General features: G+C 38.7%; 1 protein-coding gene across 1 annotated transcript; it reads left to right on the top strand.

Moving 5' to 3' along the window:
- Positions 1–1,943: 1,943 nt before the first annotated feature.
- Positions 1,944–15,688, top strand: traf4b (tnf receptor-associated factor 4b). Its single transcript, XM_036588757.1, has 7 exons — positions 1,944–2,347; positions 7,522–7,573; positions 8,536–8,640; positions 9,695–9,856; positions 11,736–11,897; positions 12,060–12,215; positions 14,142–15,688. Exons 1-7 carry the CDS (start codon positions 1,965–1,967, stop codon positions 14,796–14,798), a joined length of 1,677 nt encoding a protein of 558 aa, XP_036444650.1. The 5' UTR covers positions 1,944–1,964; the 3' UTR covers positions 14,799–15,688.
- Positions 15,689–16,881: the final 1,193 nt, after the last annotated feature.

The following is a 16,881-nucleotide window of genomic DNA, read 5'->3' as shown; positions in this document are numbered from 1 at the left end:
GTTTACTGTTGCTTTGGATTTCCCCTCTTCTCTCATGCTATAGAACTCTTCTTTAAAAAAGACCCTGCAGGAATTTCAGGAGGATTGACAAATGAATCATATTGTAAATTTGGATAATGTAATAGTTTAGTATGGGATACTACACAAGTCCTATACATTAGTACAAGACAGTACTGCAGGAATACTCTAGGAGGCAAAAACAATATTATACAGCACTATAGATACCTCATGATAGTCTGTAGACTTTCTGGAAGTAACTGTCTGGATAAAAAAGTTTTTTTCTGTGCATGTGCTATTCATAGCACCATGTCTTTTTCTTGTGTCATAAGTGGAGCACAGCACGCTGAGCCTGAGGTCAAACCACATATTCAAGGGAGGAATTAGTAAGTAGAACTGGTCCTGCAAGCTCAGACTCGTTTCGATGAAACCGGTAATCAAAGATGCGCAGCCGTAGTACGCCAAGAGTCCATATTTATGCACACTGGGTAAACTCTGAGTAAGTCAAGTACTTTCAGTCAATAAACTCAATCAACATTAGTCACTGCTTTCAAAGCAGTATCTTCCCTGTGGAAGGCTATTCTTTTGTTTTTATGAGTAATAAAAAGCTACATGTGTATCTGCATTGGCAGAAGCAAAAAGATATATATTTAGCAAGTAGGATAGTTGTAAAGTAGCTATCAATAGAGCTAAATTATGATTCTCTCATTCTCTCTCAGCCATATGTTTGGGCATATTGTATAAATAAAATATTGTATGAACTTTTATTATGCCACACATTTCCATTTAGTCAAATGGAGCTGAGTCACATATACCTACACATAAAGTGCAACTTCTTTAATGTCATTTATGGAAGTTAAACTGATTAAATGGTTCATTTTTCTGAATAAAGATTCCTCTCAACAGCTCCATATTAACCTATTAATGTCCAACAACTATGTTTAATATGATTCAGAAAACTACCACAGAACATGATCGGCTCAAACTGATGGTGTTTTGTGTAGTTATACACTGTATGTCCATACATCTGTAGACACTTGTTCATCCATAGTTTCTTCAGAAATCAAAGGTATTAAGAGAAAATTTGGCCTGCTTTTGCTGCAGTAACAGCCTCTTCATCTGAGAAGGCTTTACATGTTGGAACATTACTGTGAGGATCTGATTGCTTGCAAGAGCATTAGTGAGGTCAGCTACTGATGTTGGATGATTAGTTCTGGATCACAAATGCCACTCCAGCTTATCCCAAATGTATTGGATGGAGATCCATCACTCAAGAGAACTGAGAGTAGAGAGCTGAGGGGCTATATACCTCTCTAGCCAAGGCTTGGCATTGGGTATGGTGACCTAAGGTATGGCAGACATGCAGCTGCACCAGAGCATCCCATTCTGTTCACACCTCTTGAGATTAACAAGATGTGAAAGCCTGTGTCAGCAGCTGAATTCACTAATTAGAAGGGTCATCTGGACATTTTTGGACCTGTGGTGTTCCTTGGATGAACATCTAATAGTACCCAGTTGAACATGTTAGATGACGTGTTATTTTCATAGTTTTATTCAAAATCAAATCTCGATCTGGATCTGACAGTTCTTGGTCCCATGTGACCAAAAGACTACATTTAATATGATAAATTAAGCGTTAAGAGAAGGAATGGACCAAAAACCTACGGACATTAATGGCTTAAGGTCAATTAATCATTACCTACATTCTTAAAAAATATGGTTCTTCAAGGGTTCTTTAGTAAAATTAATGGTTCTATTTGGAACTATGAGTTCTACATAGAACCATTTCATGCTTAAATGGTTCTTTGCATGGTGTAATCGTTCTTCAGATTTTTGCAAATCTGAAAAAAAGGGTTCTGCTGCTGTTGTGATGTCAAACTTGTAACAATAGAAGAACCCTTTTTGGTGCTATAGAGAACCATCTTCTTTAAGTGTACAGTCGTGTTAATAAGTGAAGTGCTGGGTTGATGAATTTAGCCCCGCCCCCTCGTGTAGGAGGGCTGTATTGGTTTGAAGGCGGGAGTCGAGTTACAGAATCTCTCGAGGTACCTGGATTCCGGAAATGTCACACAGCAACAAAGCGTGAAGGGAGATGTAGGCTGGGCGCCGAAACGAGCGTTAGCAACTTGTTCGTTCGTTTAGCCGTTTTGTTTCCGAAGTACGAAGGTATCGCGGTCTGTAAAGGAACTCGCAGCGCTAAAGCCATCATGCCAGGCTTGGATTACAGGTTTCTGGAGCGGCTGCGGAAGCGCTTTCTGTGTCCTTTGTGTAAGAAGCCCATGAGGGAGCCTGTCCAGGTGTCCACCTGCGGCCACAGGTTCTGTGATACCTGCCTGCAGGAGTTTCTCAGGTACTACTCTTCACTCACTGACCTAAAAGTCAAACCTGTCTAAAACCTTTACTTAAGCCTTTGTCGTAGGTGGATATGGTACATAGGGAATATACCTCCTCATTTCTCTTGTTTGGTTCACCTTTTCCTTGTCATTGTGACCTTAAAGGGGAATTCCACCAGTATTTGAAAAATTCTGAATAATTCAGTCCTTAAGATGTAAACAATCATTTAGAGTGGGTTAATTTGAAGTGGTTAATTGTAGAGAAACTTACAGACTTTTTCTTACAGTGGTGGTGATAGGAACCAGGGGTCACCAGGTCTACAACACAAATCTAGACATTTTATTTACTATCCAAAACCATTAATGAACCTGCATGTATCTCCTGAGTTTTTATATGTAATGTTGATGGTAAAATTGTAATAAATCTGAAAAATTAAGTTTCTTTGGGGACCGTTTTGCCTTACAATGCCCTGCATGTACCCCTCCAACATGAATGGATTAAACAGATTAAAATACATTTTAAGCCAAAATTTTATCTTAAAATGACCATAAAACAATGTGTCCAACATCAGGCAGCATATATCTAACGACTTAATTTAATAACCTTCTGTGAAGGAGATTGCAAAGGCATTAAACTCTTTACATGTGAGTTCCTATCACCACCACTGTGAACAAATCTGACTTCTTTATCTAAAAGGGAGCATTTCACTCCAAACCACTCTGGATCTCTGAATAACTTTCTTTACATCTCAACCATTTAATTATGTAGATTTTTTGGAAAAATTGGTGGAGTTCCCCTTTAACAACATAAACTTCAGTTCCCAATAAACTTTCCCACTGTCAGTCCTGCTCAGAGAAAATATAGTTAAAACATTAATGCTAATGTCTTTCGATGAGGTAATTAGTATATCTAGTCATGTCAATAAGTGCCATTTGTGGTGGATTCATTACATTTTGTTTAACGCTCTTACATCTACAAACATTAGGTTTTAGTGTGTGATTTGGTCAAATAACAAACCAAATACAGGCATAAATTAGCCATTAACTGGTTGCTATTCAGTGTTTATTTTGGTAAGCACTGAATGTACTTGATTCAAATATGTACAAGGTTGCCATCTAAAATATATTACACCAACACAGCTGCTCAAAGTAAGTAAACTGAAAGACATTATTTACCGAATGGAGATGATGTACATATTTCAACTAAATAAATCAAATGCATCACAGCAAATGAGTGATAAAAGCAGAATGTACAGTAGGTTCTTAACCCCCACTTCCAAATTTGACCCACAAGGATCAGTTACGAGGGGACAAAGCAGCACTATAGTAAATTTGGGCTAAACAGGTCTAGCAAGATGTCAGATATTTTAAAGAGAGCACAAGAAAAGGTGTACTTTTCTTGCATTCACCTCAAAGAATAACTACCCCCTTTTACCAAGCCAACTGGATCAATACAAGGGTAGATTTTTAGAACTATGTCTATCGTTGCTGGTGTTTTTGTCACTTATGGAACAAAAGTGTAGGCTTTATTTCCTGATTCCCTGAGCTTAATTTACAAAGCCTTATCAGCAAAGCACATAGTTTAAGGACAAAATGATTTTATCATTCTAGTCGTTCAGGTTGATGATCTAGTCTTAAAACATTTTGTTTTCAGTGACTGATCTTTGCTGTAGTGTCACAAAAAGACACTGTTTTGTTTTTTTTCCGTTTAACAATGACACTCTTTGTTGAAGGTGCGCTGCAGATGTCATCGCTCTGATAGGTGACTGCCAGTTTCACTCATCTTATCAGTCAAGCACATGTTGTACACTCATTAACTGGTTGGTGCTGTAGTGAAGGATCAGTCTTGTTTGTACAGTGGTTGTTTAGTTGTGAAGTAGTATTAGTTTCACTTTCAGCGTGGATGTTTTCTGAAAAGAGAAGAATTTCTGGATTTTTGTTGAACAAAAGGCATCTTTTTTCTTCGGTTCTCCTCTTTCATACAAAGACATACAAACACTATTTGTCTGTCTCATAAAGGCATCGTTTGGAATGCTTTGCATGGTACAAGCTGCAACATGATATTTTGGTTTGGTGTCCTCCTACTGCTACTGAAAAACTCCATGACTGTACTTAACATAAGACAGGTTTGACAGACCTGCGGAATGTCTATAGAGTGGAAAACATGCGATGGAAAGATCTTTTGTGAAGAATGTTTTTCAGCCTATGTGGTTCATTTCCCTGTGTTTGGTTCTTATTTACTGCCAAAAATGTTACCCACTTGAACTATTCACTCTTAAAATAAAGGCCAAAAAGTGTTCTTTTGGTTCCTTGAACATATTGAGATATGTGGACGAACGCTTTTCAAGTTTAAAGAACCTCCACAAAGTGTAAAGGTTCTGTACCAGTTACGTTTTTTACAACCATATATTCAAGCTACAACCCATATAGGAACCTTTATTTTGACCCATGGAACACTCTCAGAAAGAACTGTACCTTATAGTGTACAAACACTGCGACTGTGGTGGTACCGTGAAGGATACACCTTCAGTGCCTTTACTAAGGGAACATCATTGTACCAAATTCCACTGTAATTATATAACTTAAGTTACATCGACTTCTTACACTCACTCAGTCGGGACAGCAGGCTTTTTATTTCATTTTTCTGCTTTGAAAGTTATGAAAATGTACATATATGCACTTTTTCCTTGGGAAAGTTAAAGTAATATACTTTTAAAACTTACTTGAAGGATACAGTTAGACCGTAAGGACCATGTTGTATCTTTGTGGGTAAATTTGCATTATTTGTACTTTGGGGACAAATGTTTATCTAGGCAGTGCCCATTTTTCTGACAATGAACCCTAGTCTTATTATTCAGTAATTAATGTTAAGACTATTCAGTAATTTCTATGTAACAACTATGAATTATTCAGATAAATTAAATCATTGACTACAATGTGGTTTATAAGTTATGTGGTTGGGTAGAGTGAGAAATTGAAGTGTAGATGCACATAAAGGCCCTCAAGAGTTTAAGGTGTTAAATGCAAAGCCTTATTATTCAGTTATTAATCCTAAAACCTATAACTACCTATAAATTATAGCCTATATATTATTCAGTAAGTACTATGAAACTAATATATATATATTATGTAGATCTTCTTAATTAGTTACTTATTTGAATCAATTGTGCGAGATGAAGGGCAGCACAAAAACGAGCATAGCATGGTGTCCCCAGGACTGACATTGGTAAATCCTGGGTTATTGTGCTGAATGTACCCACTGCTGTGAGTACCAGTAGCGTCAGCAAAATTCCGAAGTGGCTCGTGATCAGTTTTAGACAAGTTGTGCCATGAACGCCGCTACGTCAAGGCTGCTTTTAGAAGCAGATCACTACACGTCATTTCAAGGAAAAATTCTTGCACAGGGCAGGAATGTTTTCTATGACTTCCCACAGAAAATCAGAGGGTCAAAATGAAAGGAAACACAATTAGTCACATGTGTCATTCAGGGCTCAGCATTAGGGGTACTGCACATCCAGACATATGAAGAATGGCATCCTCATCAACCTAGAATACAGACATTTCCCTCATTGTTGCCTTTTAAGCATTCTGAGCATTGATTGTACTGTAAATGATAATTTGGAGATACAATAGTTTTTTATCACCTATTTTACCATTTTACATTAGTACAATATATCCACCTTAGTTTTCATGTGACCACTGTGTTTCAAGATTATGGCTAAAATATCCTGTTAGGGAGCGGAAGTGTCGTTCATCACTGTTTTAGTGAAGTCAAAAAATCTGTACTTTACACATTATACTCTCTTTGTAATTGGATATATTCTCCCTTTACTAGAGTAGGCTGGGCAGGTAGCAGAAAGCTAACTGGCTATCAGGCTAATGCTACAATAATAGCTAAAAGACATACTTCAAGTTCAAATCTTAAACCAAGAGTTACTTAAAAACCGAGACATAAAAAGTAAAGAATGTTACTTGCATGCCTGTTACGAGCTTAAAAAAATGCCTATATTTAAAGTAGAGCTGACATAAAAATCCCATATAATGCTGAGCTAACCCTGCTAGCTTGATGTTAATATAGGTAGATAGCATTGTGAATATACAATGAGCATTATAATGCTGGTTTAAAAAAGAGTACCTGACTCTCAGTGGAAACGCAATTAAATATAAGTTGTGATAAAATCACTTGATTAGCCTGAATACTTTGTGTAGGCTAAAAATGGAATTTAAAGCCTTTTGAAGCGTTTCTGTTGATAGATTGATTAAGCTACAAACCTTGGCACACAAGTATTCAAGCATCCCAACAAGAAAGGATTATTGATACTTTTATTTATTCCCTCATGTAAGGATGTTATTAGCATTCAGTGTATTGTCTGTTTACGCTTCGGACGTTTTGGATAACAGATTTGAGTGCACAGTGCAAAAGCCTTTTTTAATTTCATTCCTGTTATGAATAATTATCAATAAATTGAGAAGTGGTCCCAGCCCTAATCGTAGTAGTTTCTTAATCGATATGATATATGGTGTACAGCTATGAATCATGTATATATGCACAGTCAAATCAACTAAATCGAATTCATTACTTTTTACAAAAAGTTCAACACCTCTTAATTTGCCAGGACCACCGGCAGGTCCAAACTTCTGTTACACATTTCTGTATCTTAAAAATAACTCAGCCAGTTGAAGTTCTTGTAGTTACTGAATAATAAGCCTTAGGATGTATAATCCTGAGAAATTAAGGGGTTAAACGAAAAGCTTTAAGTATGGGGCACATGAGTGTGCACCAGCAACATGTAAGATTTAATTAGGCTGACAGATTAGCACACACTAATCAGCTTTATGTTTGTTTTTGGGGGGCTTTTATGAATCGAGGCAGATGCTCCTAGGCATCAGCTGACCCAGAAAGTGTAACAGCACAAACATATGTACACAGTAGTGAATAAAGTACAGCAAACAAGCCAATGATGTTTACTGACGCCACATTCAAATAGTAGATCCACAACAGATGCAATGTGGCTTTACCCCCTGAACCCAGGCTTATTATTCAGTAATTCATCTTTAGACTGATTATTCAGTAACTACTTTAAATGTTATGAAATTGCATGTACGTTATGGAGTTGAAGTGGGAATTGAAGTGTGAGCCACATTCTCAGAGTTTCTTTGCTCTTATAACTGTGCATTGTGTTTTCTCCAGTGAGGGAATATTCAAGTGCCCAGAAGATCAGCTGCCTCTGGACTATGCTAAAGTAAGTACCACACTATCAGCATCAGAGCCCTGCAGTGGGATTCATTAGACCTTCCACAGTTCAGCTTTTCCGTAGATCATGTTGTTTATCATCGCTGTCCAAAGAAAAACATGGATCTTCAAAATAGTAACTTTACAGGATAAGGTAAAACGATCTTAACTTATAATGTAAGTTAATGTAAAAAGGTTTTTATTACAAATGGTTTTAGAGCATTTCTTTTAGTCCATTCATCATGAAATTTTCAGCTAATTTGTTCAAATGAGAAAAATACTTAAGAGTAGTGTGAGTTTTTCTTTTAGCGTATTATTGGAATGTTCTATTCTGTTTGATGTACCAGCCATTTCATTATGACCACCTCCTTGCTTCTACACTCATTGTCCATTTTATCAGCTCCACTTACCATATAGGTGCACTTTGTTGTTCAGTTAGTACAATTACAGACTGTAGTCCATCTGTTTCTCTGAATACTTTGTTAGCCACCTTTCACCCTGTTCTTCAATGATCAGGACCACCATAAAGCAGGTACTGTTTGGGTGGTGGATCATTCTCAGCACTGCACTAACACCGACATGGAGGTGGTGTGTTAGTGTGTGTTGTGCTGGTCTGAGTGGATCAGACACAGCAGTGCTGCTGGAGTTTTTAAACAAGTGTCACTGATGAACTGAGAGCAGTCTACCAACCAAAAATATCCAGCCAAGAGTGTCCTGTGGGCACCACATCAGTGTCACTGCAGTGCTGAGTATGATCCACCACCCAAATAATACCTGTTCTGTGGTGGTCCTGTGGGGGTCCTTGCCATTGAAGAACAGGGTGAAAGTGGACTAACAAAATAAGTATATGGTAAGTGGAGCTGATAAAATAGACTAAGACTATACATAGAAGGACGCCAACTTAATGAAGTGGCTGGTTGATGTATATCGTGTGCCCTTATAAACTGAAATAATGTATGGATTGTTGTTTAGATTTTTCCGGATGTGGAGCTGGAGCAGCAGATTCTGGCTCTGCCTATTCTCTGCATCCACAGTGAGGAGGGCTGCCGCTGGGCAGCACAGAATAAACAACTTCAGGTAAAACACACATCCACAGGCACATGCATTCGAGCACTGAACACACATCCGTGTGCGAGGAATAAAGGCTCATAGTTGAATAGAATAATGAATCCAACAGAATTTTGTGACCTGGATGCATTTTTAATAGGGAAATAGAGCACTGTGCAAAGCGCTTAAACATGTCATTTAAAATTATCTTTGCTTGTAAAATTTGCTTGTCTAAATACCTAAATACAGTAAAAAGTAAAAGAGAATTATTATTATTTTTTTTAAAGTAGTGAATATTTTGAGAGCTTGGTGTTAGTTTGGTGCCAGATTTCTTCTCAGCCTCTCACGCTATAGCGTTTGTAAATTCCATCACCAGCACACCTGATTTAACATACTGAAGGATTGAGTAGATAAACCAGGCATTGGATGATAAAAGAACACATGGACATACATAAAATCACTCCGTATTGCATTAAAATTGTTTGTATTTGTGTAAAAGTGTGAGCAAATAAATGCTTATTGACTGGCACACATATAATTTTGTGCCTAAAGCTTTTGCACAGTACTGTACATTTCCCCATATTGAACACCAGTGCCTAATTTAAAAACCTGGCTCAGATTTAAACCCATCTTTACTTGGGGCAGCAGGTTATTATTACTTATCTGAGTCATCTCTAACCTTTAGAAGTCACAATTATTGCTGGCAATAACTAAAGCATGCTGTAATTCAATATAAATTATACATGCAAATTGTTTTCCTCAGGAAAAAATGCAGAATGGAAACAAAATAATATATATAATAAATATATATTATATATAATAATAAAATGTAAATTACTTAAATAAATATATAATTACATCTAAATGACATTGCTAAACAACAATAATAACTATACAATTTTAATAATTAATTGTTTACAGATGTTCAGATGGTGTTCAGGATGGTTTCAGTGTCAGGGGTCATGCTTGTATTATCCTCATTTTTAGAATACTGCCCAAGTAATACATTGGGTATTGGGTAAAGTAGTGTATTAAAGTACATTTAGCACAGAGTGATAGCAGTTCCTCTTTTTCCCTTCTTTAGGCCCACCTACAGGTATGTGCCTATAATGTGGTGCCGTGTCCTAACCGTTGCTCTGTGAAGCTGCCGCGGCGCAACCTCCCCGAGCACCTGCAGCACGACTGCTCTAAGAGGAAGCTCCGCTGTGACCACTGCTCCCAAGAGTTCACCGGCGAGGCACATGAGGTCAGCCATAACACTCTAAACAACCCTCATTTCTACTGTCTTCAATGCTAACATCTGTGGTTTGGATTTATTGTAAAAAGATGGAAGATGAATGCATGATATGGGTGATGATGTTCATGAAACCAGTTTGAGATGAGTTTTGCTTTGTAAAATGGTGCATTATCATAATGGAAGTGGCCATTATAAGATGGTGAATTGTGTTCATGAAGGGAGGAACATTGTCAGTAACAATGATTAAATAGGCTGTGGCATTCAAGCGATGATTGATTGGTATTAACAAGCCCAAAGTGTGTCAAGAAAACATTCCCCACACCATTACACCACCTCCACCAGGAGGGTAAGTCCACCGATTCATGCTGTTGGTGCCAAATTTTGACCCTACCTGAGATCTGACCCTGAGATTCATCAGACTAGGTTAAATTTTTCCAGTCTTCAACTGTCCAACCTCAGCTTTCTGTTCTTGGCTGACAGAAGTGGAACCTGACGTGGCCTTCTGCTCTTGTAGCCTATCTGCTTCAACGTTTGACATCTGCCTTCTGAGATGCTTTTCTGCTCACTGAAATTGTAGAGTGGTTGTCTGAGTTACCGTAGCCTTTCTGTCGGCTCGAACTCTAGAGACTGTTGTGTAAATCCCAGGAGGTCAGCAGATCAAAACCAGCCTATCTGGCACCAACAATCATGTCACAGTCAAAATCACTGATATCATATTTGTTCCCCATTCTGATGGAAGCTGAGAACATTACTTGAAGGTGTTGGTTCGTATCTGCATGATTTTATGCACTGCACTGCTGCCACACGATTGGCTGATTAGATAATTGTATAAATGAGCAGATGTACAGGTCTTCCTAATAAAGTGCTCAGTGAGTGTATGTCGCTACACCTCTTGCATGGATGGAATCTGTGCACACGGTGCAAACATTAACAACCTAAGATTAACATATGAGCACAAGACAAGTCTTCAGGCACTTGAATGTTGGAAAATGTAAACCACCAGCATAAGGAGGGCGAAGGCAAACACATGCTTCCTTCGAGTGATGTAAAGCGAGCCACCACATCTTTTCGAACTGCTGCTAACCATCGTATTTGGACAGCTGCATGTGGTTGGAGTACACAGTAACCTCCAATTCTGTTACGTCAGCTAACAGACACCTGCGCTGGCTACCATCGCACTGAGTGATGTAGAGAGAGGGAGGGCCAAATTGCGCTCTCTTGGAGTCCCAGCCACGGGCCCATCACAGGGCCAATGCTTAGACAGTTGCGCCACTCGGGAGCCCCAACATGTAGTACTGAATTGAATTTTGAATTTACTGTATTATTACACCCCTAATATTTATGAAAAGCTGCAGCTGTTCAAATTGCTTCTGGTTCTAATCCTGGTCATTTTATGTGAGCTGTTAAATGGTTTATTTGGATTTCCCGTTAGCTGTGTAAAAGGCTAGAGTCCGCATGGAAAAAAACAATAAAAAAAAAACTTTATGCATGATAACACACAAAATGTTACAGATTAAAGAATATTAATAGAACTGTTAGAAATGCGCTATGTATATTACAAAATATCAGCAGCCACACTAAAAGAACTCTTGACTGATCAAAACATCACACGTACCATGCTGTCAGATGTAAGCTTACTTGTTTTTTTAAATATTGATTTACTAGTTGATTGTACAATAGATGAAGGTTAAGTGTTTCATGCGGTTGTTACCTTATACATTACAGTTCATCAAAGATCTAGTGTTTACTCTAGAAATAAGGACCTGACCATCAGTTACATGTCTGGCAGTGTAAATGTGTGATATGTTGATATTTCTAACACCTCTGTTTAAGAACATTATGAGGATGAATTGATCATAAATGTTTTACACTCTTTATTCTCCCACAGAGACACCAGGACTTGTGTCCAGAGGAGAGCATTTACTGTGAGAATAAATGTGGGGCTCGAATGGTGCGCAGACTGATGACCCAGCACACTCTGTCTGAATGCCCCAAACGCAAGCTGTCCTGCAAGTACTGTAGCAAGGAGTTCCTCTGTGACACTATCCAGGTCTACCTTACTAAACATTTATCTTACTTAATACACAGTAATTAATGCTACAGTGATACTCACATGCTGGGAATGAGGGAGAGATATAGCCTTCATTATTACCATTCATCATAATCACTAATGTATTTTCCTTTGTCTTAAAACTTTCCTTTTTTTAAACAGCATCACCAGAAACAGTGCCCACGCTTCCCAGTGCAGTGCCCCAACAAATGTGGCACGCTTGGCATCGCCCGAGAGGATTTAATGGCTCACGTTAAGGAAGTTTGCGGGACTTCCATAGTGTTTTGCCCATTTAAAGAGGCTGGCTGCAAATACAAAGTAAGTATGGATGTTTCACTTCATCAGGAATCATGTATCAGTTGCCTAGTAACATCAGCTGATGTTGAACTTTGAAGATTTTCCAGCATCTGAAAAAACTGATGTTAAGCACCTTACGTTATAACAAACAGATGTCTCTGACAGACAGAAAACTGTTTGATTTATCGAGAATATTAAGCTGATGGTCACCACATGTTGACTTCTGTTAAAGTAACACAGGCTGAAATGGTAACTTTGAATACAAAACATGGTTAAAACAACAAAAAGCGTAAAATGCATCTAAATCTATCCTTTAGCATGAGTATAGCATGTTACAGCACACAAAAGCTCTGACCCCTGTGCTTTCATACACTATATGTCCAAAAATATCAAGGCACTCCTTCTAATTAGTGAATACAGCTACTGTGAGGTTCACCCATTGCTGATACCGGCATCCAATTGTGCACACACATGTTGGATAATCGCCATAGAAAAGCATTATCAATAGAATTGGACTTTCCCATGCCCAAAGCCATGCATCAGCTAGAGGGATATAAAGCCACCTGGCACTGGGCTGTGAAGCAATGGAACTGCGTTCACTGGAGTGAAGTGGCATTTGTAATCCAGAACTAACCATGCAACATCTATTCATTGACCTCACTAATGCTCTTGCGGCTGAATGCAGTCAAATCCTCACAGCAATGTTCCAACATCTTGTGCAGGGGTCGGCAACCCAGATGTTACGAAGAGCCATTTTGTCCTTTCAACAAAAATCAAACCCTCTTGGGAACCGCAAAGTTTTTTTGGTCCATTTTACCATCTTGGCCGTAAAGATGTCTCAGTATGTGCTAAAGTGCTAGGTTAGGCTAAAAGGTGTAATATAAATGATAACACAGACTTACTTTGCTCTGCTTTAAGCTTCAGCTCTGCTTTTCTCGCATCTCCGACAGGAAACTTTTCCGCAAAAGTGAAATTGTTTCCTGTAAAATGACTCTCAACGTTTGATTTTTTACGAGGCTGAAGTCAACTTGTCATTTGCCAGCTCCTTGTTCTAATTTTCCCGCTCCATCTTAAATGTAACTGCAGCACCATTTAAGGTAGAACGGGAGAATTCGAACAAGTAGCTGGCGAAAGACAAGTTGACTTCAGCCTTGTGACTTTTTAGTGTTTGACAGTTTCTCCCTGCAGATTAAACGTATCAGGAAACCAGCTGGAGTGATTGTAAATGCAAATAAGTCAATTTGTCTCCAAATTATGGATGTTCTTCTTAAATCTTTCTCTTTGCCTTTTCATTAGCTCCTAGATTGTGGTCTGTGTTGCTGTGACCAGCAGTCTGCACGCCAGTCTTCAGGGTTAAAGGGTGAATTAGCAGATATAGGCTTCATTAACTTCAACGTTTAAGACCATTTATTGTTAAAACTGTGTTAGAACGATCAGCAGCGCTTTATTTTACTGCAAAGGAGGATTATTTTATTTTTACCTAGAAATCGAATTCCTTTGTGGATCCGCAACAGGGCAGCAAATAGCCGCATGCCACTCCGGAGCCACGTGTTGCCAATGCCGGATCTAGTGCAAAGCCTTCCCAGAAGCAATGTTAGAACAACCCTCCAAATAGTACCGTTAAATTTCAGAAAAAACATTGGATGAGTAGGTGTCTACAATTTTTTGGATCCGTAGTGCATCAGTCAGTATAGCACTGCTTAACTGAAATCATTATATTGTATTTACATTTCAAGCCACATAAAATTACAACTCATTGCTAACTCCATAACTGTAACTCCTTAAAACTAGTATCAGCCACAAAATCTTCATGTTTTATTCCACTTACTAGCCTGTCCTGTTCTGTTCTGCTCATACAGTTTGCTGTTCCCCTTGTAGAGTTTGAAGTTCAGTCAAGATCTGTGTATCTTATTTATTTCTTTCCTCTCATTCTTCTCTTTCTTCCAGTGCTCCAAGCCCGGAGTGGCTCATCATCTAGAGGAGGCCACCCAGTCCCACCTCACTTTATTGTGTGGAGTGGTAAATCGGCAAAGACTTGAGCTGAGGGAGCTGCGGCGTCGCGTGGAGGAACTCTCTGGAAGCCAAGACGGCACTCTGCTCTGGAAAATCTCTGACTACAGCCGCCATGTGCAGGAGGCCAGGAGCCGGACCAACGGGAGCTTGGAGCTCTTCAGTCCTGCTTTCTATTCACATCGTCACGGTTACCGCCTCCAAGTCTCCGCCTTCCCCAATGGTAACGGAAGTGGTGAGGGCTGCCACCTGTCCATTTACATCAGAGTTCTGCCGGGCGAGTACGATGGTCTGCTGGAGTGGCCTTTTCCTTACCGTGTCACATTCTCACTGCTGGACCAGAGTGACCCTGCTCTCTCCAAGCCCCAGCACATCTTAGAGAGCTTCAATCCAGATCCCAACTGGAAGAACTTCCAGAGACCTCAGCCTGGGGCGATGGGGAGTGTCCGTGGAGGTTGCCTGGATGAGAGCATGCTAGGCTTTGGCTACCCCAAATTCCTCTCCCATGAGCAAATGAGGAAAAGGAACTACATCAGGGATAATGCTATCTTCATCAAAGCCTCCATAGATGTGGTCCAAAGGATAATCAACTGAACTCAACATGAGATATAAGATTCAATGAGTTTGACTGTTTTTTACTGGCATTCCTGTTTTTTTTTTTAACTGAAAAAAGTGACAAGAGAGAAAAAGAAGGTTGATAGGAAGATATTAATGGACAAGGAGAGGGACAGAGTTGAGTTAGCAACAAGGGAAAACTCATCTCAGTATAGAGCTACCCATCAAGTTCACTTGGGCAATATTAGGATGAAGTGATATTCATCAAACTTTTCCAACGTGCATTTAAAACAAATTTGTTTACTGTTTTACACGGTATGTGACTTAAACTAAAAAAATAGCCTTAGTGTTTTGTTTCTTTCACAGTGCCACTACAGGGTCAACAGTCCTAATAACTCAGCACTCATCAGAACATCTAAAGACACAACTATGCTGGCTGCTGCATCACCCTAGCTTCCCTATCGCCCCATACTTTTCCGTACAGCACATAGCTCCTGCCATGCACCAGTGCTTGAATGTTTTTACACAAGCAATTTCTTTCCATATTTCAGTTCTAGAAAAACTGAAATGTAGGTTGTTTTTGAAGACTGTGCATATATTTACAGATGATCATCAATCCTGTTATCGCACTGTTTCTTTATGGAAGCAGCAAGTACTTTACATTAAAGCCTGTTCTCTAAATACTACTTCCTGTGGCACTTTTACTAAAATTACTTTAGTAACAAACACTACGGCAGGGATATGATTTATAAGGATTTGGAGATTAGGACAGTTAACTAACTGAGTATAGAATATATTGTCTTTGTTTCTATGGTTCATGATTCAGGGTTTAGGATTTTACATCCATTTCAAATGATTGCATTGGAATTCATGTTACACCAGTTTGCTAAATGTGAAGTCATTTAAATAAATGGTGTTTTTTATTGAAACAGTTTTCATGTTGTGTTTTCATGTCATGCCATAAACATAACTGTTTTTCTGGAATCAGCCTGGCATGCTGACTAATGCTGAACCAATTGCAAATTGTAATGAAACATAAAGATTTTACTTAATACAGGAAAATTAAAAAAGCATTTGAACTGATCCTCATTCTACGTTTTAAATCCCATGTTTATCAGGATGCTGGAAGATGTTGCCATTTGTTTCCGTACTGATGCTCAGTTCACTGAGCTGCACTGTAGCTTTAATAGATTGCGCTGTGTGAAATTTCAATAATGTTGAACATTTATTAGAAATACAGCATCATTTTACTGTGCTGTCCTGTATGACTCTGTAATCTCAGCAAAGATACCTGTGGTCTAAGAAGGATTTCGTCCTTTTAAACAGAATCATTAATACTGCCCAAACGTCTTTAATATTAATGTAAAATCTGTTATGTTGTCTTGCTCTCTGCGGATCACATAACCAATGTAATAGGTGCTGTTCAGCAGTACAGAACCCAGTCAAAAATAGGTACAAATCTGCTTTTCCAGAGTAAAAACTACAATTTAAAGTGTGGTTAACCTGATAATAACGCTATTTTGTTAATCTACACAGAATTATGACCACATTAATCATTTGCTCAGTAAACTACTCCCATTGGTCTCTTCAGCAGATTCAGAGCACTCAGCAGGCCCTGTCAGACACTGTATATGAAGAGTGGTAACGTGCTAAATATCCAAAATTACTCAGCTTCGTTTATCATGTTAACTAATTACTTTTACAGACGTGTTCTCGTTTTCATACGTCGATCTTGTGCTGTGCTACACAAAGAGATGTCACTATGCTTAACGCAGACAAAGACTGTTTTTAGGTTGCTAATTGCTAAACAATGTAGCACTCATTGAAACAGTGCAGGAGAGAGGCAGAGGCTGTACAGGCAGCGTAGAGATTCAGGTAAAGATGGTTACTTGGCATAAAAAACAAGACATACCCTCCTCAGTCCAGAGACTGGACAGTTTAAAAACAAATAATGTCTTGTTTTGAAACATGTCTTCTGCTGCATACTACATAACATAATACATTAAATATTACTGGGAAACACATTCAGTGTCCAGTGTACTGGACATTTGGACTTAGGCGCATGAAATGTAAGAGATTTTGAAAAATTAACATGTTTACAATCCCCAACATAACAAGACTC

Source organism: Colossoma macropomum, unplaced genomic scaffold (genome assembly GCF_904425465.1).
Source record: "Colossoma macropomum unplaced genomic scaffold, Colossoma_macropomum, whole genome shotgun sequence".
NCBI classification, from domain to species: Eukaryota; Metazoa; Chordata; class Actinopteri; order Characiformes; family Serrasalmidae; genus Colossoma; species Colossoma macropomum.
Note: the sequence above shows the minus strand (reverse complement) of the source record. Positions and strands in the feature narration are given on the sequence as shown.